General features: G+C 43.7%; 1 protein-coding gene across 8 annotated transcripts in view; it reads left to right on the top strand.

The window, feature by feature from the left end:
- LYPD6 (LY6/PLAUR domain containing 6) overlaps positions 1-25073 on the top strand; it is a 134498-nt gene that overhangs the window by 87392 nt on the left and 22033 nt on the right. For all 8 annotated transcript variants that reach the window (XR_009462117.1, XR_009462118.1, XM_059727385.1 and 5 more), the window contains exons 2-3: positions 13201-13385; positions 18026-18124. Coding sequence is in view for 6 of the 8 variants with exons in the window: in XM_059727385.1 (XP_059583368.1) it covers positions 13268-13385; positions 18026-18124 (217 nt within the window). In the remaining 2 variants the exon portion in view is untranslated. The remainder of the gene's footprint in view (positions 1-13200; positions 13386-18025; positions 18125-25073) is intronic.

The raw sequence follows: 25073 nt of genomic DNA, 5'->3' as shown, positions 1-25073 counted from the left end.
TAATGAGAGATGGTCCTGGACTGAAACAGTTACATTTTACATTAGTCAGTTAGTGAGCACCGTCACTCCTCATGGTGGAGTGGTAGAACGTGAAAGTAGCTTGAATGTAGAGAAGCTTACAGTTAACACAAAGGTAGATGATAACTGCATGTGATGCATCACTATCAAAAGTCTAAACTTGAACTGATGCAGTATCTCTACCTTTACATAGGTGTGTAGCCCGGGTATACACAGGTTTGTACTTCCCTCTCCAATTGAGGGAATTATTGGCAGGGCAGGGTGCTGTGGAGGGACAACGGCCCAGTGGCCGCCTCTGTCCCCTATAGAGTCAGGTCCAGTCAATCAATTACTTAACTATATACAGATTTATTATTACAACAAAACCATTAAAGGGTAAGGATATATATATATATATATATATATATATATATATATATATATATATATATATATATATAAAATCTATGTACACATTTACAAAACAATAAACCCTATACACACACACACACACACACAGATATGCACACACCCAGTAATCATCTGAAATACAAATGAACAATAGAACAAATCAGACCAGAGAATATTGATTGGGCAACTTTATAACTCTGTTCATATACGAACTATTACTTCAAATTATTCACCTAAACTGTAAGGCACAGTCCACAAATATAATCAGCAGTCCTTAGACTACCTGGGTGCCCTCCAGGGCAAGGGCCCCACTCCCAAGGTACCACTACAGGAAAGGAGGTGGAGGGAAAGAAAAAGGAGAGGAAGACCCCAAAGACTCCTAAGCTCCCCTGCTATCACCCAGGAGTGACCCACGCGGTGCCCCTTCACAACCCTTGCAGGTCCCTCCCCTGTGGGGACCCTCTCACCAGGGTAACTTACCACTCCACAGTCCCAGAGGGTTGCCTCTTGTTCTCCAGGTCAAGCTTGTTCCCTGCCGGGTTTTCCTGCCGCCTGACTCTGCTGCCGCTGTCCTGGCTTACGGCCACCTGCACCACTGTGTGTAGTGGGCTCTTCACCTTGTGCTAGGGCAAGGAGGCCTGGACAGCCTTGTGCAGCACCGGGGCTTGGTCTGTTCCCGGACCCTGTGGGCAGCGTTGTCTGCACTGAGCTGCTGCTGCATGTCAGCAGCTGTAGCCCTGAGCCACCTCAAGCGGCTCCCAGGGTCTCTCACCCTCCATGAAGCGCCTCCTGCACTGAGCTCCCAGCCTCATTCTGGGGGTCGAGGACCTGAGGCACCCCAGGGGCTCCAACGATCCTGCTCCATGCACCGACCTGTGCACCATGTCTCTGCCTGCACACCAGAGGTTGTAGACCCGAACCACCTTATGCAGCTCCCAGGGTCTGGACGTCATACACTGTGCTGCTCACTGAGAGCCTAACCGCTGGAGCCATGCCACGCTCCCTGCTGATAGAAGTCTTCAGGGGCTCTTCCTGGGCTACTGCTTTGCCCTGCTGAGCAGCTCTTCTAAGCCTCGCTCTTCTCCTTTCTCTGTCCCCGATGCATCCGCCCCTCGTGCTGGGCATGTAGCTCCTTTTATACGCTCCAGGGCTCTGCCCCTGAAGTCTTCTAGACCAGACAGTTTGCAGTCTTCAATTAGGTCCAGGGGAGCTCTTCTGCCCCTCCCCTCAGGAAAGGGGCATGATGTTATTTCTCTTGCTGCCTCCTGATTGGTGGCTGGGCTCTACCAATCAAAACAGCAGGATCTCAAGCCTGGGGTTCAACCCAAGCTCTGAAAGGTAAGCCTGCTACAAGTGTTGCAGCTTATCTATAGGTACATACAGGAATTACGTTTAGATTGACCTAACCAGGGTTAGGCTAATCTAAATTTCCAATCATACAGGCATGCAGAGTGCTTAAATTGCCCCAAAATGGCATGCCTGATCTAATTTAGTTCATGTGAGGTGTACTAACTTAGATCAAGATCGTGTTAACATGGTTTACAAAGAGGGGCTAACCCAATCTTGCAAACATCTGTATGTGTTCACAGTACAACCTATGCTATTCCCACCCCCTACCCAACCCTGACTGGGTAACTCCCTGAGGACCATCCCTCTATTACAGCCAGCCCCCTCCACTCTTCTCCCCTGATCCTACCTGCCCCCTCTCCCATCCTGAGTTACTTACACCAGTTTTCCTATGTGGCTTCTGGGGATGGTGAATGGCTGCATCTGTTCCTCCTAGTCTACTTTCACATGATTTCAAGCTGTGTGAATGTAGATTGGGTGTGGTGAACAGCTGAATGCACCCTATTATATTTGATGTAGCAAGTCTAAAAGGTATTGATGCCAAGGATTTTTTAAATCTGCAAAAGAGACATTTGTTCAGGACACTGGAAGATAAAGCATGTTTCAAGGAAAAAGGCTGAAAAGAAAAAGTCCTGAAGATGAATAACAAGGTGCTCAAGGAGGAGGGCTTGGAGCAGCATGAGCAGTGAGAAGAATTTAGAGTCAGGGTCAAATAGGAACACAGATATCTAGAGTGAAAGTCTTGACAATTGGTGCAATAGTCTCGACAATTTAAGTGTGACTTAAATTCTTCATGTGTCTCTGTTTCTTTCGATTAAAGTGGAGGTGGAAATATTTTGCTTCCTCAGTTAATGGGGAGGAAGTTAAGTCATGAAGGCATGTTAGGTGCTCAAATACAATAGTGCTAAGAACTATAGGAACGCTTTTAAAAGATCATTACTGTTATTATGTATTGTACTGAACATTGGTCTGCACTGCAGGTTTTATTTAGGAAAGGTTGAGGGGACAGACTTACCTCTTTGCTAATAGGGGGAAGGTCCATTATTTGATATTTAATATGCTTTATTACACATAAAGATAAAGGATTCTTTTTTTATTCCCTCTTAATGTCAGAATTAGTAATTTGGGAGAAGAAAACCTGCACCTGTTTAATTCAGATTTCTTCAAGCTCTTTTTCAAATGCAGTGTGCTGCAGAGACCTCCAAAATGATTAAATTGGTAACATAATCCATAAGTAGTAATCCATTCAATAATACATGTATCAGTATTTGAACAGTTTAAAAAATTTCATCAAAGGCCAACTAGAGGATATATGAGAAGTAAAGTGAGGGACAGGACAGACTGAATAACAAAAGCCACTACAATAATCCTTCTAACTAATCTCCAAAAGGCCTGCAGTTTCTGAGAACGAAATATTTAATTATTGGTACTGCCTCTACATGGAAACATCATAATACACTTTATAGCTTCACTATTGTTTCCAGAACTAGTGACAGCAACAGCAACATGTCACCACTTAAATAAGATCTGACAAATGAGCAATTGTATTGCTGCTTGGTGAATTTGATGGTTAATTTCAATAGCAATGTGTCTGGGGAAAAGGGCAGCAAGGGGTAGCCCAGCTGTATCTCTAGTGATGAGGTGTTTCTGAAGGCTGACAGATTATGAATTAGCTAGAAATTGTGTGTCAGTGTCCCACAGTTTCTTATGAAGAAAATAGACCATGTGATCTAAATATCGCATGAGTGTTTTCCCTAAATATAATCGGATATTAAATTTAAGGCTGGTTTTGCATCAGTTTAAAGGTACGTATTTTATTATCCAAAAGGGGCTATTGAAAGGAAGAGTTAATTTAGAAGCAAAGAATAACCCCATTTTATTATTACCAGTCTAACACAGTGATGGAAGCTAACAGTAAGAGAGTTTGGAAACTATTTCTTTTTCTGTACAAAATTTGACTTTGAAAACCCATAAACCCTAAAAAGTTTTCTGGGAAGAAAGCCCCCAACACTGAAGTTAGTAGAGAGAAACTTTTTGGATTTTGTGCTTTTTGACATATAGTTGGTATTCTGTAGAAAGCCCTTTCATATAACCACTCTTCTCCTTTATCCTCCTCCACAAAAAATGGTTTTCTGTTTTAAAACACATTGAGCTTTGATGTAAAACTTGACGTAAAATGTTGAACATCTAATACTACATTATATATAATGGTTCTCATACATATTTATGAGAAAAATCTATCTGCATCTACCTTTTATATTTGTATCTCCAGGTGTGTGTGACACACAGCAGGTTGAATAATATGTTATGGTATTATTTTAGGTTTTTTTATTCAATGAGTTACTCAAAATGCTCTTTTGTAAAATTCCACCGACTCTGTACCTGATCAGATGATATTTTGCAGAAGCAGTTCCTGAATTTATTGAAAAAGATTTCAATAAATATTTTTTTCAGTCAGATCTTATGTATGTGTACAGATGTTATGCTATATCTGAAAGATAAAATAGTTATTTATTTTTGTCTACATGTCCCTTAAATACTTGTTGTGGAGTGCTAGGTTTTCAGATTTGATACAATTAGAACATATGGACTAAGTACAGATATGTCATATGGACTAAGTACAGACAGTCAAAGAGCCTGAGGCTGAATTGATTCAATCTTCGCAGGTTAGTTTCAGCTGAGTAGATTGAACTAATAAACAAGTGAACAGACATTCACTTTTGATTCTGGAAACACAGCCACATGCCTGCAGTGGCCCAAGCCAGAAGCAAGGGGGGGGGGGCACTAGATCACACCTCCTTGCTTGGCTGGAGCACACAACCTGGACAAAGCTAGCCCGCCACTCTGTGAGGGGGGAGGTTTGCAGGAGAAATGCAAAGCATCGTGGGATGCTGAGGGACTGTGAGTTAACTTGAATGTGGAGAGGATCTGGGACAGAAGTTCAAGAAACTGATTTAACTTAAATCAGTTTAGTCTGATATTACATCCAACCAAGTTTCATAGCTTTCATAGACATTAGGGCTGGAAGGGACCTTGGAAGATCATCGAGTTCAGCCCCTCGCCCAAAGGGCAGGAAGTCAGCTGGGGTCATAGGATCCCAGCAAGATAAGCATCCAATTTACTCTTGAAGGTGTTCAATGTAGGTGCTTGAACCACCTCCAATGGCAGGCTGTTCCAGACCTTGGGGACTCGGACAGTAAAGAAATTCTTTCTTATGTTCAGCCTGAAACGGTCTTTCAGGCGTTTATAACTGTCACGGCAGGGTCCGCCAGGAGGGCCGTGATCTCCTTAAGGCCCCCTCTCCGTGCCAAGTCGGCCCAAGGGCACCCTCAGATTCTTGCCCGCCACGTCTTTGCTGTTATATAAAGTTGGGAGGCTGCCTCACGTCTCCTTGGGCACGGTTAGTTGGGACCTCTGTCCCCGTGTCTTTCCGGACCCACCGGGGGTCTCCCTGTATGATGGGTGCTTCCCAGGCACCCTAGCCTTATGGGCTACACGTGGCTCCTACCAACCCCTAATACCACGCCCCAAGCCTCGCAGATGGGATAGACATTGGTGTGTCTCTCTGTCTATATTCCTGCCCGTCTCTCAGGCCTTTTCTGTTGTGCTGACCCCCTCTGGGCTCTCCGAGCCCACTCGGGGCCTTCCCTGCAATGTCGCCCCTCCCTGGGGCTTTCCCTGCAATGTCGCCCCCTTTCCTGGGGACTTCTGCGCCCCCTCGGGAATTCTCGTCGAGTCACCCGTCTCTCAGGCCCAACCACACTGCTACCCCCCCACTCTCCAGGGCTCACCACACCACTACCCCCTCTCTCCAGGGTTCACTGCAGTACACCGCCTTTCTCCAGGGTTTACTGCAGCACTAGGCCTTCCTCAGGGCTCGCCGCACCCGCCCTGGGGCTTCCCAATAATACTGCCCCCTCTCTGGGGCTCGCTGTGCCCACACTGGGCTTCCTAATAATACTGTCCCTCTCTGGGGCTAGGGTCTAAGCCTCCTATAGCTGCACCCTCCCTGGCGCTGGGGTCCTCACCCTTTGTTGTGAGTCCCCAATGAGTATGCTGCGCCCTCCTCAGGTGCTGGGGCCCCCACCCCTCTGGGGGTCCCTATGAGGCCTTCTCCAACCCCTTATAGCCTCACCCTAGCCACTGGTGTAATACATAACAACACAAACTCGAGCCTCCTGGCTATAACTCAAACATACGCCCTCTGGCTATACCGACATTGCTCAACTCTGGTCAAGCTGTACTTGCTGTTAGGCTTCTCCTCGCATCCTAACTGCAGGAGCTCCTGCCCCTCTAGCTGCTGGCAGGGAACTGCTAGCTTGGCCTCAGCCCTGGGCTTTATGAGGGCCAAGCCATGCCCCCTCCGGTCAGCTGACTTCCTGGTTGCCCCGGGCAACCCGCAGCTGTGCTCGTTATGTCCTGCCAGGGCTCTCTCCCTGGCAGTTTCCACTCTCTAGGAGCAGAGCACCAAGGTGCCCTGCGACAATAACCGTTTGACCTGGTCATCCCTTGGGGCGCTCTGGTGAACAAACATTCCCCCAGATCCTGGTGGTCACCCCTGCTAAACTTGTAGGTGGCCATCAGATCACCCCTGAGCCTGCGCTTTTCCAGGCTAAAGAGCCCCAGGGCTCTCAGCCTGTCGTCGTAAGGTCTGTTCTCCTGACCTCTGATCATGCGCGTGGCTCTTCTCTGGACTCTCTCAAGCTTTTTCACATCCTTTTTGAACTGTGGAGCCCAAAACTGGATGGACGCAGTACTTCAGCTGCGGCCTCACCAAGGCCGAGTACAAGGGGAGAATGATGTCCCGGGATTTGCTTGAGAAGCATCTATGCATGCAAGTCAGTGTTTTGGTAGCTTTACTAGCCTCAACATCGCATTGCAGGCTCATGTTCATCTTGTGGTCAATGATGATCCCCAAGTCTCTTTCTTTGGTAGTGCTAGCCAGTGTAGCACTGCCAAACCTATAAGGATGCTGCAGGTTTTTCCTCCCAAGGTGGAGAACCTTGCATTTTTTGGTGTTAAACACCATCAGGTTCTTGTCTGCCCATTTGCTGGGCCTGTCCAGGTCAGCCTGGATCACCCTCCTGTCCTCAGGTGTGGATGCTTTGCCCTAAAGTTTGGTGTCATCGGCGAACTTGGCCAGTCCACTTCTGACTCCAGTGTCCACATTGTTAATGATGTTGAACAGAGCCTTGGGGGACCCCACTGGTTACAGGGCACCTGACGATTTATTTTAAACTAGTTTTGGCCAGTTTGAAAGTGGTTTATATGCACTGAACTTCTGTTGTGTTACAGACTTGAAGTGGTTTCTGATCAAGTATACAAGTTTATGTGTAACTTCTGTCCCTAGCCGTACAGTCTACAGGCCATCAGAGGTGGGTTGTCCAGGTCACAGAGTTTCTTGTGGTCCAGATGACCCATTGTGGGTGCTTTTCACGTTGGCTGCTAGAGCTGCTGGGATTAATGCCACTGCTGCTCAACCTGCTGTAGTATTTCTGGTTAGCGATCCACACTGAGGATGCAAATTGGCGGCAGGGGAGGCAAGCGTTGGCAATGTTAACCCTTGTGTGCTTGCTGCACCAACAGAGGCTCTCATAATAACTGTGAGAAGCACTGTAGTCTGGATCCAGTGGTGGGATCCATAGAAGCCCCACAGTGGCCCAGCCCATGAGAAGCTCCATGATCCAGTTCTGGCCTGCCAACTCAAATGAGTTTACCACTCCTGAATTAGAACTTCGCATGCAGTGTGTTATGCTTTTAAAATTCAATTAAGTTAATGGAGAGAGGCAAGAATTTTAAAAGTGCACTTGCTGTGGAGAGTGGTGACTATACAAAGTGGCCAGTATTTTGGTTTACAGATGCTTATTAATTCAAATAATTCTATGGGATGAAATACTGGTCGTGTTTGTGGGTTTTTTTTTCCTTTTCTGTCCTGGGGCTTTCTTGCAGTGGCCTATGGAATATGTATGTTTCTTTTAATACCTCTATTGTAATGTAATCCCCTTCAAAAAAGCCCTTTGTCTTCTTTTGCCTGGTTAGTAGTTTCTTTTCTGTGCCTTCTTTTTTCTTTTTGTATAACAAGGACATCACCCATATTTCTTTAGGCTTGCAACTCTTTAGCTGAAAAAAGATATCACTTTTATGTATTCTGAATATGAATTAAAAATAAGTGGTCTTTTTTTTGCTTTTTGTTCTGTAATACTAGCTTCAGCCTGTACATATAAATTACTTTGTATGCAGTTGTAGCTGGAAATAGATATGACTCTGTACCTGTAAGAGTCTGTTCTCTTGTTCTCTTTGTGTTGTACTTCCTTTTTTTTTTTTTTTTTTTTTAAAGGTGCATACATCTCTAGAGAATGAAAAAGTAACTAGTACCCCTGGAATATGGCTATGAACCAGTCCACAGATTCGAAAGAATGAGTGCCCTTGAGTGTCTTTAGTGAGCCATTAATGGATAGGTTGGATATGTGTGATATCATATGATCATATCATCATGGTCAGCCTGGTAGAAAGGGATGAGTGGAATTTTTTTAAGCAGACTAAATAAATGTCTAACTACCTCTTGAGGGACTGTGTATGCATCCCTGTAAAACAATTGTTTCTGTTCTGTAATATAGCTATTGTGGAAGGCTGAAACTGAATTTCATTATAATTTTAGGTAAAATAGCTACTTGCACATGAAACTTGTTTGGCTGGCTTGCCTGGGCATTTGCCACTGGGCTACATCACAAAGTGTGTATTACAGTAGACTAGCTTTGCCTGAAGACACCTATGACACTTTATTGCACCCTCTACTCCTCCTTCTCTCCTGTAATATGTATTGCAGAGTGAAACAATTTATATTTTCCCCTTCATTTCTACTTCCATGAAGTTCTGAACTTTTTTTTTTTCCTTTTTTGTTCCAAACCAGGACATCAGTAGTAGCCACTAGGCCATTATGCTTGCAGTCCCAATGAAATGTAAGCATATGAGTACCTTTAAACATGTATGTGTTATGTATATGTTGGATCAGGATTCCAGTTAGCTTTGCTAGGGGCTATGTTATTGTGGACCACACAACTTGTAACTGTCCCTCTTTCTCTTTTCTTTCATATGGTTGGGAAGGGGTTCATTTTATTTCCTTTCTGCTTCTAATCATGACTTTTTCCCTTGGTTTATACACACCCGTGGACTAAAACTCAATGGAAATTGGAAATCAGGGTTACAACAACAAGGCTTAATGTGCCACACAGCCCTGTTATCTGTTTTCCTCATTGTTATTATGGATTTCATGGTATTTTAATTAAAAAGCTGTTTCCAAATATGAGCAATTCCAAATATCAGTCTGATAGATAGTCATTTCAACATCAGTCCTGTGCATGCCTTGTCTCATTGTCCTTTTTTGAGGCAAGCATTAGAGCAAAAAGTGAATGTTATGCAGAGACCTCTGGCACATCCCAACTGCAAAAATGTTTGCTTTAATGAATGTTGAGTATGAACATTTAGGAATTGCTCATTGTTTCCACTCACAGAGTGTGTGTGTTTTTGGTGGATTGGTATGTAACAGTCTTTGGACAGCTGATAAGCCCCACAAAAAGGAAGTGAAGTGTTTACCAGTCTGGGTATAGCTATTACTAATTTAAAGGGAAGCACAGTCATGCCAATATGATGAGAATTTAGCACAGTGAACTGTGCTGCTCTTAGCCTTTTCACTTCTAAAACCTGATTTCCTGTTACAGCCATGGCTGGCCATGGCAGCTGTGCCTGTATACTCACAGCAAACACAACAGTCTCAACTTATGTTCCTGCCTCTCCAACAAGACTTTTTGTTTTCAGAAGTGAGGTTACAACAGCCCTTTTCTGTCTTTGCCAAGATAACCAGACTGCAGAGAACAATACAAATGAAAACTGGATTCCTTATTTTTCTTGTTGTTGTCTTCTTCACACTGTTTTGAGCCTGCCTTTAGGGACAGACATTACACATAAACCAGTTTAAGTGATCAGAAACTGGTTTAACCCTGTAACAGAACAGATGTTCATGGCACATAAACCAGTTTGAAAATGGCTGAAACCAGTTTGAGATAAACCTGGTTGAATGTAGTATCAGACTTAACTGATTTGGGTCAAACCATTTTATGCAATGTCTGTCCCAGACTCCTTCCTGGTTTAAAATCAATCAGACTCCCCCAGCATCCTGGCATGCTCTCTGGGCTGTATGGGGATCTCTGCTCCACAGCAGGGCTGGCCCCTCCCCTCTGCTTCCTGGCTGCTGCTCCCGCAGTTTCTGCAGGCGTGTGCCTGGCTTCTGCTCCCCACCTCCCCTCCCAACCCTCTGCTAAGCAGGCATCCCTTCATCCCTCACAGACATCTCCCAGCATTAGCTAGCAGGCCACATGCTGGCTACCTCCAAGCTGTGGCACGCCGAACAAAGGTAGAATCAACAGATAGCTGGTAATTTCCCTCTGTTTTCTTAATAGGGTGATAAACACTGAGTTAGGGGTGATAAACATTTCCTGCTGGGCTGCTTAGGAGCGGGGTGGGGGAACCCTCCCTAATCACAGTGTTCTGACGGGGCCTGGCCACGCCCCCCTCAGCTCAGTTCTGTGGATGTGAAGGGAGGGCTGCTCTAGCGCCCCCCCCTGGCTTCTAGCCTGAGCCACTGCAGACGTGTGCCTGCAATTCTGGAATGAAAGGGGAATGTCTATCCACCTCCAAATTGGTTCAAGCTTTGCAGGTTAGATTAACCTGCAAAGATTGAATCAATTCAGGCTCAGGCTTTTTGAATGTCTGTCCCTAGCCTAGATAAAACCTGTGAACCTAAATGATTGCCCCTCTGTCCCTTTGAATCTTAAACCACAATTTTACTTTCTTCGCCAGCATTAGGTTTATGAGAATTACTAGTAACCACTGCACACGTTCAGAGCTTGAATTTTATTGTAGTTACTGAACAATGAGACAACTCATAGCTACATGGTTACGTTTGGAGTATGAATTTAGCTGTGCCAGAACACTGTTGTTCTTAGAAAAACGTTATACATTGCAGCCCCATGAGCTGAAATTAGTTTCCTTTGTTTAGGGAGCCATAAATGGGTAAATTAAACTGCATTGTGTGCTTTTAAATGTAATATGCAATACACACTATGACTGATATAAAACAAAAACTAAGGCCTTAGAATGCCCTAGGGAAAATTATATTATTATATCAACTTTATAGCATCTAAGCATCACCAGAGCTGTAATCATCAGATTTAGGAAACAGAGGAAACCATCTTGAATTGCCTTGCTGGGCTTAAACACATTTCCTAAGGTATGTGAACTGCAGGAAAAATCATGCAGTAGAGAAGGAATCTCATTATTGAAATGAGTGTTCAGAAACCAGCCATTAATCCTTATCATCTGGTTCACAACACATGCACTGCACTTACAGATACTATGCCATTAGATCAGAACAGCAAACTCTTATTATGTTGTGAAGAAATGCAAAGCTGCATGAATATAAAAACAGCCTCACCCATCCTGTTTCCTTCATTAAAAAGTGGGGCACTGGAAAACTCAGCTAGAGTTACAAGAGTAAAGAAGATCTCTTCCACTGTCAGTTTTATAGTGTATTTGTCATGCAAATAGCCTTTGTGAATATCTCCTTCACACCAAGCTATATCTAGAGTAAAAGTGATGCATGGTGAAACTCAGACCCTATTTACAGAGTTCTACTAACATGTTGCTTATCAAACTATTTTAAACAGAAGTAAACTAAGAATAGTGCACTAAAATTTATTTTTTACTCTTAATGAAGTAAAAGACATATGTGGCCAGAATACCACAAAGTAAAGTATTCAAAATAAATGTACAATAGTTTGAATATAGATTAAGTTACAATGGCAGCAAAGCACTTCCTTTAGATGAGCCTAAATCTGACGCTTGTGGGTGGATCTGAATAGAAGACTTCTGCCTTTTCTACAGGGATAGTAGAGATAAATCTGGTATCCAAAAAAGCAGTTTAGTCTGTTTTACTTTCTACCCACCTGAATACCTTCTGGGTTGGGCCGTATGCTCTAAGATAGGTACTACAAGCCAGGTTCTGACTTCTAATTCTGTCTTTATTCCTGACTTGCATTGTGACTAGAAAATCGAACTCTCTTATTCTGGCCTCAAGCCGAAGTCCTAAACCTCAGTCCAAATTTAATCCAGATTCTGTTCTGAAGGCTGCCTCCCCTGCCTCTCTCATTAACTCTGTTGTAGTTTGTGTTGAATGAAAGAGGGTGCATCCCCACATGCAATTAATGTGACGCGCTTGCAGCAGGCTCAGGGGTTTCAGCCCCGAGCTCTGGGTGGTGGCATCAGGCAATGTCAGGGCTGTCTGGGGCACAAGAATGCCAAAGCTGTAGAGCTGTATAGGTCAAAAACCCTCCCGTGCTGCAAGGTAACAGTGCAGGGAATGCCTGAATGTGTGCTGTGTGGCACCGCAGACGGGTGTGCAGCGCCGCACACCACATAGCCATGCTCGTCTGGACGCAGCCAGAGAGAAGAGTGGGAAAAGAAGGTGAATTCTTCCTAGATGAGTTCTTCTCAGAGGTGTTGAATGGAGCCAGATATTGGGCACTCTTCATAGCATGGTCCTCCAAGCACCCAGCGCTTAAACTCGTGTTAACTCCTCTTCCTTAGTGTATGCGTCTACACAAGAAACTGATTGCAGTAGCATCATGTGGTAGGAAGCATGATGTGCTGGTGCTGCACAGTAGTAACAAGCTACTATTCAGTCAGTGTCACCTAAAAGGCTTTTGGCAACACTACTGCGCAGTAACTTGTTTATGCAAGTACTAAATGACTGTGTCAGCGTCTCGTGTAGGTGCGGCCAGTGTCTACCTGTATCGGGCTATGGCTGAAGGCAGTGTGGACATGCCTAGTGGTAGCATGGATACTAGTGGAGTCATGCTGCTATAGAGGAGAGATCTAGAAAGCATTGCAGAGGATATTTTTTCTAGCAATAGGTGCTTTATGCCCTATGTTTCCTGCAAAAGTGGGTTTTTCAGATTTCTAGACCACACCTTCTGCATCTCTCTGAGGCATCAGGCATCTCTTGCTTGAGGGGAGCATTTCTCAGAAATGGTGTTCTGTCTTGCAGAGTTCTCTGAATATATTCCCTCACCCCAGGTATTTCTGGGGGAGATTGTTATAGCATACACATCATTCCAGTCCTCTGGAAGAAATTTTCTTTAGTTTCTTCACACCAAGCTCTCAGGCTCTTCTGATTCACTTTGATTTAGTAAGGGTTGTAAAGTCAAGTAAGATTTAAATTCTAAAAGGTGTTTGAGATTGATTTGGATGAAGGGTTCTATGTAAAAAGAAACACTGGGCCAGCATGGTTATTTGGGCTATGTGAGGAGATGGGACTGGTCCTTGGATTGGCTTAGAAGATGGTACTTGTAATAAGATCACTCTTCTTTCTCTTTAATCTTTGTACTATAGGTGCATTACCCTTCCAATTTTAAAGAGACCTTCCTCCCAGGAAACCCATGAGTGAAGCCTCTCTGCAATGGAACCCCAGCCTACCCTGGCCTGGGTCCTACTACTGAGCCTGATCGCTGACTGTCTGAAAGCTGTTCAACCTCGAGACTTTACAGTGAAAGACATTATCTATCTTCATCCTTCAAGTAAGATTTGTTTTGCATGCCTACAATAGGCTGTTACTGTGCCAAGACATAGGGGAAGAAAAACCTCAGCACTGGATGTTTCTGTTACCTGAATGTTTGAAACAGGAGAAATGCATCTTTTTTAAAAGAGCCTCTGCACTTAAAAAACTAGGAAAAAATATGTTCATATGATCATGTGTATATGCATATGTACTTACAGACCTATTGATAATTCCACCCCCCAGCTATACCCACTGGGCCTGAAGCCCCTGTGGCCCATGACTATGGATACCTTAGAGGTGATTGCAGGGTAAAAGGGGACAGGGCTTGCTTGCTTGTCAGCTGCTATGCAGTGATGTGTTGTGCACATGGTTTTATGCTGCAGTAAATGGACGATAATCTGTGGCAGCTTAATCTCTAATGAAAGAGGGCATTTACTGAGGACCAGCTGATGCACAGTGACTGGTTTGTCTGGCCATAATATTAGTTTCAGAACAGTGTCTCCTGGTCAGTTTGGGATTCAGATGAAGGCTGAGAGATGGTTTTGGTACTAACTAAGTGAAGGAAAATGCAGCCATTGGCATGACAGTTATGTGATAGCAAATACAGGTTAGTACATCTCTGGCTTTAGTTGCTGCTTTGTTGTAAACTTCTCATGTATTTTTGCAGCAATGTTTGACCCTCATGGTTGCTTATGCATTTATGTCTTTAAATAGACTCACTGGAATAAGACTACAGTACATGGTACTTGGGCAAAGTGCCAGATTGACAGTCCTGGAGATTTATATTCTCCAGAGGTTGATGTCCTCTGCTCATAGAACTGGTACAAGATGGCAGCAGCTAATGTGGCTCTGCCAATATACCTCAACAATTTAAGGGAGAGACTGGCTTGTCATCTTTTTCAGGGCCTAATCCAAAGCCTAAAATCAACGGAAAGAATCATGTAACCCTTAATGACTTCAGAAGGGGCACTTCAGAATGGGTGTGATACATTTTCTTTCCGTGATGACGTGGTTCACTAGGGACTGGATTAAGATGACTGGTTTCTTCCACACAGGCCTATGTGTCTTTGCAGCAGTGGTTTTAGCAGGGAATGTACTGGCTTCAGTCCTTGAGTAGCTCCTGTCTCTGTGACTTCCCTCATTCCTGCCCCAGTACCTCTGACTATGTACCCAACCCTTCAAACTATGGACTCTGGTTTGGCCTCAGCAAGCTCCCCAACCTCTGATTCTGGTGAACCCTCTGGCTCAGTGTTTGAACTCTGGATTGACTGTGGCTTGCTTCCTGACCACTGATCCAGTAAATCCCCTGGCTCAGTGTTTGGCCTTTGGCTTGACCACAGCTTGCTTCCTGAATCCTGATCTTGGTTATTCCTCTGGCTTGGCGCTTGGCCTCTGACTTCTGGCTTCTGATCCCCTGGTATGTAACTTGAATTTGCCCTCTGTTGCTCCAAACCACAGCTTATGTCTGCAACACCTGATCCACCCCCAGCCCTACCCACTAGACATGATGCTCCTGTGGACCATGACAACACCAGCTCCAGCTGCTGATTGGAGGGGGAGAGGGGGTACACGCCTGCACAGCAGCTCCTGTTTATTGGCCGGTATAAAAGAAACTTGTCTTCTTAAACCAGGTTCTAGTGGTCACCATGGACCAAGTCAAACTGAAACCAGCAACAAAGCTGCGTACCCTGCATCCTTGCACACAAGGATGGTTCGTTTGGTTTCCTGTTGATTGGTTTCCTGAGGCTTACACTGCATGTCTGATTAAGCTTGCTGGATGGTGCCCGTGCATTCAAGATTTTATGAAATCCTTTCATGTGTTTTGGAACTCGTTTGACCGTGGTCCTTTTCTCCATGTCATTAACATCTGGGTTTTTTTTTTTCTTTTTCCCTGAAGAACAAGTCAGCTCAGATAAATTGGCAAAGGCCCAATGAAGTCAGTGGAGCTGTGTCAGTTTTACAGCAGGGGTAGATTTTATCCAGTATCTTTCTAGCCAAAGGGATACCTGTGCTGTGGGGAAAGCCCAAGTACTTTAAGGTTTCTTTTAAATAAGTCCATTTTTCAACCAAAAATAATCATTACAGTTTAAAAAGAAAATGTATCAACAAGCTCATTAAGGGATGACAAAAAATTTAACTGGCATTTGAGGATATGTTGTTCAGTGCTCATTTGTCCATGTCTGATTCATTTTGGTGCACTTAATCCGTTTGATCATTCATTTGAGTTAGTGCTCACAAATATGTGTAAAGGCTAAATAACTGAGCACTGAAGATACTTTATTAAGATAGCATTGTAATGTACTGCATATACACGCGTGCATGTGCGTGTGCACATGTACACACACTTGTTAGTTTTTGTCTTCCTAGATTTGTTTTTCTTTTTGCCAGCTCTCTGTTCCAGTTTTAACTTACTTTTTCACCTAGTGGCATCTTTCTGAATTCTCTCATAAATGGAATCTTATAATATTTCATTTTGAGTCGCAATTTTAACCCAGTTTTCAGGCATGGGGACCTCCTCAGTTTTCAGCTGGGCCTGGAATGAAGCAAAACATGATTGTCTACAACAAACATCTTTGTCTGAAAAATGTGTCTTTAGGTGTATGCTGAAAAAGATTAACTGTCCACAGTAATCTTCCTAATGAGGTCATTCAAGGTGAAATATTGCTGACTAAATATCATTACAGGAACTCACTGTGAAGTTGCCTTTTCTTTGGAATGTCCCTCTGAGGGATTGGAGGTCTTATGGCCCAAAGTGCAGTCTAGCAAACTTATTATCTCCTGTGATCAAGAGCCAAATGAGTTCCTTATCACTGTTGCAACAACTGTTTGAAACTTTGTTTTACTCCAGTACCTCCTCAAAGTAATAAGGAAGAAAATACCACACATCTCAGGGACCTCCACATTCTCTCCTTTTCTGTTTTACCATTTTCTCAGATGTGGTGTTATCCCTTAATTTATATGAGGCAATATTTACACAAATGCACCTAGGTTCATACTTATGCCTGGAATTTTTTTTCCCTCAGAGAAATCTTTCTGCCTTTTAATATCTGGAAAGGCCATTTCCTTTTTTATTATCCAAAAGAAGAAAGAGACCCATGTATATTTTAGGCTGCAGGCTTTGGAAGAGAAGAGGACAGCCCATAAGAAAAGGAGGCTCTGAATTACCTAATTTCTTTGATTTGTACTGTTTGCCAACATGTAACCAGCTCTCACTTTCAGAGGCAGATTTGTGTTGTTTTTTCATACCTGCTAAAACAGGTGGGAGAGGTTTATGTATTAGTTTTTATGACATCTTCTGGTCAGTTGATTTTGTTAAATATGATGGTTACATAACAAAGCATTTTCAGACCTAAAGGTCCTGGTAAAAGATCTGATTTTCCTAAATCTGCTAATTAAACAAACATCCATCCTCAACCTCTGCAGAGCTCAGCCTTGCAGAACTGTCAGGAAAACATTCCAGTTCAAGCATAAAATCTACACAGCCACTCTTCAAAAGATGGTGAAAATAATGAAAAAGTGAACAATATTTTACGTACCCATTAAAAAAGCTTCTCATTTTAGTAAATTGGTAAGTAAAATTTTCCAAAGTTGATGTAGCTTTTGAAACATACCCAGGCCATTAAGGGTCTAGTGAAAGTCGCCTACACTAAATCAACTTTTTCTTTTGGGAAGACTGGCTTTTGGAAAGAAGAGGGGGTGGCCACTGGATGCTGATTTAATAATCTCATAAAGCTGTTAAGGGGATACAGTGGCTGTTAGTCCAATGGCTGTAGGGGTATTGCACTGAATGTGACAGGCTGCCAGTTGCCTGATACAAAATGGAGTGAAGTTAATCTCCATTCTCTCTGTTTTATTATGCCACACAATACCTGTAGTTTATTCCAATGGGGTAAATTCGACACTGTTTTTGTTATTATTGTTAAAAATTGTAACAATTTAGTAAATCTATTTAATATGTTTAATTTAGACTGTATTACAGATGTTTTGTCAAGAGACCATTTAAGACCTAAGTTCCACCCTTGGTTAGGTAACTTGGAGATAAGTATACTTTTGGCAATGGAAGTTCAGCAAATTGATATTTTTCTTACTATTTAGAATATCAATACCCAAACATGTTAGTTTATTTTTTCAGTGCAGAGGTATTTAATCAACTTGATGTTAGTGCTGACCACAAAACATTATTGGCGGTAGCTGTGAAATAATACTGTGTTCAGAGAATGAACAAGTACAGTCATTGTGCTGGTACTTCTTGGTCAGGCCAATTCTCCTTGAGGTAAACAGTATGTGTCCCAAGTTTCTTGTATTGCTAATGCTACTGACAGAATCCAGTACAATATTTATAATGACGTTAATGGTTGCATTTCTAGCAATGTGTATTATAAGGTAGGGTATATGGACAGTAGTGTAACTGAAGGGCACAGAGACTGGGACAGCATCTCTGGGCAGTACCCTTAGAGGGGGACAAAAATAGCTATTGCTACAGCGGTGTTTGACTGCACTCTTGCCAGCAGCAGCATGGCAGCCAGTGCTGCCTATATACAGCTGCCCCAGGCACAGTGCTGCCCTGCTACACCTCTGGGGACAGGAAAATCAACATTAGCATGGTACAGACTGTCTAAATGCGAATCAGTTTAACTGAATTTTATTCAAATTTTTCAGCCACCCCATATCCTGGTGGATTTAAATGCTTCACCTGTGAAAAAGCAGTGGACAATTATGAATGCAACCGGTGGGCTCCAGATGTCTATTGTCCAAAAGGTAAACTTTCTATGTGTTACTGGTTAAACTGAACCTATGCTAAGGAAAAATTCTCAGTATCTCATTATACTTGGTAGCAGAAAAAAGTATTTTCATTATCCTCTGAGAGTATTTGAATTTCAGTGACTGGTATTCACAATTAAAGGTCTTTGTGAGAGAGACTTGTGAATGATACAAATGATCCTCTCTCCGTCATGCTTGTCTTTGTAGCAGAAGGGGTTTGAAATTTTCATCTCTCTCCACATTCTTCTTTAGCACAAACAGCAATTAAATCAGGCTATTTTATTTATCAGCAATTTATAGTTCTCTTATCACTTATTTTTCCTTTCTTCCTTCCCTCCATTTAGGACACAAGGCCCTACTTCTGGTTTAACTGTGATTAAACCCAATCCTATTCAGCAAATGCCCTGGCCCAGATCCTTAAGGTATTTAGAAACCCAACTCCCATTAAAATCCATGGGACTTGGGGCTGGATCCACAAACAGATTAGGGCCACATCCAGTGCAGACTACATCTTGGATACCTAAAATCCAGATGCCTCAATCCAGCGGGGTGATTCAACATAGCCAGGTTTAGGTGCATAGGATCCCTATACAGTCCATAGTGGTTCCTCCAGGAAGTGATCCAGTTTGCTTGAGCGTAGGTGCACTCTGCAGAGAAGTGGGGGAGAGGTAGGTGCTTCCAAAGGGTGACTCAGAAAGACCTGGATCATCTAAACAGCCAGTAGGAAATGCAAAGCACAGGAGTATGTTCCCACTCTTTTCCAGAGCTTAAACTCCTGACTTCTGCTGAACATTAAGCTTCTCTGTTTGCAAGTGACCTGCTGTACCTAGTCTCTCCTCTCTAGAGACAGGCACTTAGCTAACTGGTAGTGCTGCACACCTTTTTGCTAAGTAGTTTACTGGTTATAGTATTTCCTCAGGAAGTGGGAGATCCATCTCCGCACTCTAGGCCCTCCTTAGCCTGAGGGAATTTAAATCTTCCTTTCCTACGTCCTAGGAAAGTACCATAACTGCTAGGTTCTAGAATAGGTTGGGTGATCACATCTCCACCCCTCCTATTTAAGACAGGACACTGGGCACCTAGGAGCAGCAGTTATGGAACCACGACAATCGGAAGCAAGAGTGAGTCTAAATCTATAACTTAGTACAATGATTCTCAACCAGGGTGCCACAAGATCCTTTTGAGGGTGTCACAGGGTACCACACAATGTTAGCACTGTTAGGTGTGCAAACGTGATTCACAAGATAAACCCAGAGATTTCAAATAGGAATCCATGGCATTAAAAGCATTCTGACCTGTTGTGCTCTTCCTGAGTTCATTGCAACAGAAGAATTGCTCTATTTTTCTATAGTAAAAAACCCCTAAGAGTTGGCATTTTCCAAGGGGTGCCTTGAGTCTTGAAAGGATGAGAACCACTGGCCTAATAGTTGAGACAAAACAGAGGAGTACAGGGTTCAGGTCCTTGCTTCTGGGACTCTTTATGCATTTGACATCATAGAGTCATTGGCTGCTGTTCTGGCTCCATTTAAGACACTCTCCTGGGAGATGTGGGTTCAGATTCTTTCCAGATCCAGACTCTGAGGTGAGAACTGAACCCACTGAGCTGTTAGGTAGGAGAGGGGTGCTATCCTGTCATCTCCACTAGCTATTTTATGCGGAGCCAGTTCCATTTGAGATACATGGACAATGCCTAGTGAATTAAGCCCTGCAGATGATATAGATGGAGGAATCCTGCTGGGGCTTAGGTTTGAGATGGACATTGACCTGCTCTGCACTGTCAAAACTGAGGCACAGATGTGTAGCTAACTATTATGATGAAATGGGGAGAACAGTGCTGAGCACTGGAGAGTGGGGTGGAGGGCTGTGGAGAGTCTTACCTACCATAGTATGGGCTCGCCACACTCTGGGGACTGCTGCTGCTGCTGTGGTTTGGGCTTGTGGTTTTGGATAAGATGGGTTCCCTGTAAGCTGGCTGCAGCAGACCTAAAGGCACAGGCTCCCTGGGGGCTGCCATTCTGGTGCTTTCTCTAAATCTGTGCTCAGGGCTATTGCACATACTTGTAGTTACACCGGTGCTGAGGCTATCCTAGGCATGTCCAGAGGTAGACATTGTAGGTTCCCAGGGAATGTTCATTTTAAAGACATAGGTCTTAATCATACAGGTTAGGTGCCAGTTTTGTAAATCTAAATTTTGGACTTGGGCATCTAATTTCCTTTGTGGATCATGCTGCTCTTGGCATTTTTCAAAGACACCAGGGCACCAGTGACATCAGAACAATCCCATTGGTCACTCATTTTCATTCAATTTTGCATCACAGGGCACAAAGAGAAGTAACAATTTTGCCCAATCTGGCCACAGAAAGCAGTCTGTAGCCACGACCAAACACAAGTGCACAGCTGCAGATCACTTCAAAAATGTCTGATTGGGCAAAAATCTGAATCCTCATTGCGTGAGGGGGTCAGATGAAGACACTTCAAAACAGAGAGTCTTCTGTAACTTGTGTCTGTGCTGCCTCCCAGCTTGTTGCTGTTTTCAGAATGGGAGGGAGGAAAGGGAGCAAAGGGAGTTTGGTCTGGAGTTTTTTCAGCTGCTGCTGGAGGGTGGGGTGGATGTATTGGAGCCCTGCCGAGGTGAGGGGGCTCTAATTCACCCACCTCACCCTCCAGTGCTGGCTGGGGAACGCTTCAACCTGAGCTTTCTTCCCCCCATTCTGAAACAGGAACAGGCTGGGAGACGGGAGAGGCCATTGCTAGGGGAAACCAGCTGTAGGCTGCAGCCAGCAGCTAGATTCCTTCCCCCCCACCCCCAACAGCGAACATCTGTCTGTTCTGGGGGATTGTTGTAACTCAGAACACTTCCTACAAAACATTCTCAGTTACAGTGGGGAGCTGCACTTCTGTCTGCACCCTAAGTGCTTTACTTTTAAGCAGTTCATACCACCCAAGATAATGTTGACATGGTTAGCTTTACAGTGCACAGAACATGCGAGAAAAGGATACCAGGGAAAATACTGAAGTATTCCCTCATACACACAAAGAGCTTGGTTCTTACAATGCATCTATCAATGCAAAGTCTGAATTTGCACTGATATATGAATCTATAGATGTGAAATGATGCTAGTAGCAAGGATAGATTTTGATTCCCCTCTGGAACAGCAGAAGGGAAGACCCAGCATATGGTTTTCAATTGCAGGCATGAAATATAATGGAACCCAGTTTGGGAAGAATAAAGAATCTGATTAATTTGCAAATGAGATTTGTATATTTTGATACATGCAAACAACAAGGATGTCGTGAGGAGAAGTTTCTGTATTTTTCCTTGAATTATTGGGAAGGGGAAGAGTAGGGCTATGGACAAGCACTACATTTGTGTCAGGAAAGATGCCTTTATGTGGAAGAGAAATGGCTCTTCCGGAGAAAAAAGGCACCTAGCTGACTGGTCCCTTTTCTTGCACCAGCTTGAATAGATGTGTGCTTCTTTTGAAACTGAGATATATACCCAATATCCCACAGTTCTCTGTTCTCCTTTCCTTCTTTCAAGGGGGAGGGAAGGAGAGCACCAGCTTCCTAATAGGACAAGCTGTAAGAGAGCTCGGGGGGCGGAGGTACGGACGGACCCTGCTGCTGCTGGACAGTAGTGCCAGTGACGCCCCCCCCGGAAACCTGAGTCACCCTGGATCTCTGCAATGGCTGGGGGAGATACTCCCCGATAGCTTCAGTGATCATCTACAGGGGAATACCCCCAGCACTTGATTGGAGGGATGGGAGGGGGACATTCTCCCACAGCTAGAGCTGTCCTGTGGGTCTAGGATGGTTCCAGCTGCAGGTACATCTGCCTCTTGCCCTGTGTAGAGCTCTGGATGACCACAGGGCAAGGGGCAGGGGTGTTCCTTAGCTGGATATGTCCCAGACTGGGATGGCTTGAGCTGTTGCTGCCTTTCACTCCATGCACAACTCCAGAGATGTGTGTAAGGTGGAGTGGGGGGATTCTCCCACAGCTGGACCCATACTGGGATGGATTTGGCTGCACTGTTTTTGCTGCCTAATCCCCTGCATAGTTGGGAGTGGCCCTGGTCTGTGCAAGGGGCAGGAGGCAGAGGTAATGCAGTTATCTCCAGCCGATGCCCACATGGTATCAGCTAGAGATAGCTTGTCTGGGGCGGGTATCAAAGGAGTAACCTCTATTGTCCTTGGATGCAGAGTTCACCTTTGAGGTGACTTCGTTGTTCTCCAGCTAGAGGACAGCAGCTTGTTCACGTCTTTTCTCAGCATGTTTTCCAGTGCTGCAAACACTCTGAACTTTGCAGTGCTAGAATTGAATGCCTGTTCGTAGCTGGACTCATATCCCTTTTGTGTGTATTTACACAATAGGAACTTTTAAATTAAAATAATAACATTTTAATTATTGACATAATTCATCATGATAAAAAGAAAACAGTCTCCTGATAAACCATTGTCTGTAGCCCAGAAGAAGAAAAAGATATTAACCCTGTCCAAGGAGGATTTCTTCCTGGGCTAGGGAGTATAACATAATAAATGAAGAAGGCCTATTGTGTTTTATCCTGCTCCTAATGAAGTCAATGGCAAAACACCCCTTAAAAACTCCAAGCCCACAGCTAACTCAACCTTATCTCAAAGTAAAGGAACTGGGGTCTATTCTTTGTTCATTTCTCTTCATTCATTTTCTCTCCTTGCTCTGAGTATATCTCCTAATTTCTTTAATTAATTGTTTCTGCTTTCATCTTTCATTTCTCTCCCACTCTGACATTTTTTTTATATCATGTCTCCTTTACGCTCCATTTCTCTTTCATTGTTACTGTCTCACTTGTTTTGTCATGTGTTTAGGGAAGTATTCCAAGCCTTAGTAGGGTCACGGAGCCATATGTAGCTTGTCTAAAACAGGGAGCATCAGACAGGCAACGAAGAGACACAAAGCGATGGTATGTTCCTTCTGTGTTCCAACAGTAGTTTATGGTGGCTCTCTCTCAAAGGGTATTGGGGGAGGAAAGGGTATTGTCATGGCCAGTTCATCAAAACTATGCAACTCCATGAACCAAGTATGATTTCTTATGATTACAGGGGAAGGAAAAGGGTAAAAATTATTATAGACCTGTCACAGCAGATTGCATTGCTATTTTTCCTTTTGCTACTGGATAAGTGTCTTTCTGTAAAATTAGTACAAGTCTCTGCAGGAGTTTCATTTATGCTAAGCTATAGTTAAGGTAAGACACTGCAAAGGACCTTGGGAGAAACAGGCTTCACTGACTGCTGGATAACCTGATAAAAGACTCAGTGAGTGAAAATGCTAATTCAAAGTAATTGTAGCTGAACAAGTTGAGGAGTTAAAGGTTGGAATTTGCTAGAAAAGTAGAGATAACAAGAAGCGAACTGTACTTAGCAAGGGAAAGCTGAAGATACTCAAATTTAATAAGGGAGTGAGCTAGAAAAGCCCAAACTCAGCAAAGAGTGAGTTCTAATTGCCTGAACTCGGAGAGGGGGAGCTGCACTGGGCAAGGAATGAGTTGCAGATGTCTGGACTTGGCCAAGAGACAAGTAAAGAGGGACATCTTGAAAAAGAGCAAGATAAGAGTTCGTACAGACTGGGGTTTGCAAAACTTGCCCATAAATACAAGGGTTGCAAGACTTGCCCTTTTATAGTGACCTACAGGACATCTGTGCATATAATGCATCACTTATTGTCTGGGCAGTTTCACTGATTGGTACATGGACTGTTTTGTTGATGTCTGCAAGAAAAACCTTTGTGAGCTGTGCATCGATGGCCAGTGCTGGGAATCAATTGCTTTGGACTGCTGCGAGTGGAAAGCTGCTGTGAAGTAGGGCCTACGTTGCTTTGAGATGGAGAGGGTCAAAGATGAGAGAGAGGAGGCATCAGAGGCAGGCAAGACAAGATGGTACTTGGCATGCCAGCACGAGCTCAACTGAGTTTGTATGTGCAATTTGCTGAAGGGTCTGCTTGTTGCGCTATGGACTCCACAGCCACTCAAGACGCTGTGGCCTTACTCAGTAACCCACCAACGGCACAATCTCCATGGTCTCCTGAGACTGATAGCTGCCAATGATGATACAGACCTGCTAGCGTACTGTCCTAAAAGACAATAAACCTACCTGAGCTTTCAGCACCAAACATGAATTCAAGTCGTTCTTTCTTTGTCACACCCAATCTCCAGGAGGTTGGTTGCAGGCAACTGCCTCTTAGAGCACCCATCCCCAGCAGCCTGAACACCAAGAGCAAGGGCAGGCAGGAGGCAGGTTGGGAATCCTCCCGAACCCCCAAGTGCTTTATAACAACAGCCTCTTGGCAACATCTGTTTGTTTGAGCCCTTTACAAAGAATTCACATCTAGTCTTCTCAGAATAACTCCTGAAACTGTTCAAAATAAATACAGAACTCTTATTACAAGCACCTGATGTTTTCTGGAAAGTAGCATTCACCTAGCCTAATATTTTCAGTATACACATAAATGTATTTAATGATTTGTTTAGCTTGACATCCAGGATATTTCTGAACTGTGTATCTACAGACTGCAGTGACAGGCCTGCTTCAAATGCCCTGCAAATACCATGCTTTCTCTTTATCTCAGAAACCAAAAGACAGCAGTCCCAATAATGGAGACCAGCTATCCTGTTTCTTGTGTAGCCCAGACCAAGGGAGGTGCAGGAAATCCTTGTGCATGTATTTGTTTTTCTAAGATCTTAAATCAGAATAACATATAGAGACCAATGAAAATATCTGGTGTCATAGAAGTAATTCCACCCTGTTTTGGCAATAATAACAATTTATATTTTTAAAATATTTGATAATCAAGAATGGTGAAGAGTCAGGTTTTATTCTAGAAGACAAAATGGGTAACTCCAAGACTTGCTTTTAGTAAAAATGTATTCTGACTTCATAAAATCTTATTTAACCTTAGGGGCAGTAACTAATC

This window comes from Alligator mississippiensis, chromosome 4, assembly GCF_030867095.1.
Source record: "Alligator mississippiensis isolate rAllMis1 chromosome 4, rAllMis1, whole genome shotgun sequence".
Lineage (NCBI taxonomy): Eukaryota > Metazoa > Chordata > Crocodylia > Alligatoridae > Alligator > Alligator mississippiensis.
This window is presented reverse-complemented; position numbering and strand designations above follow the sequence as displayed.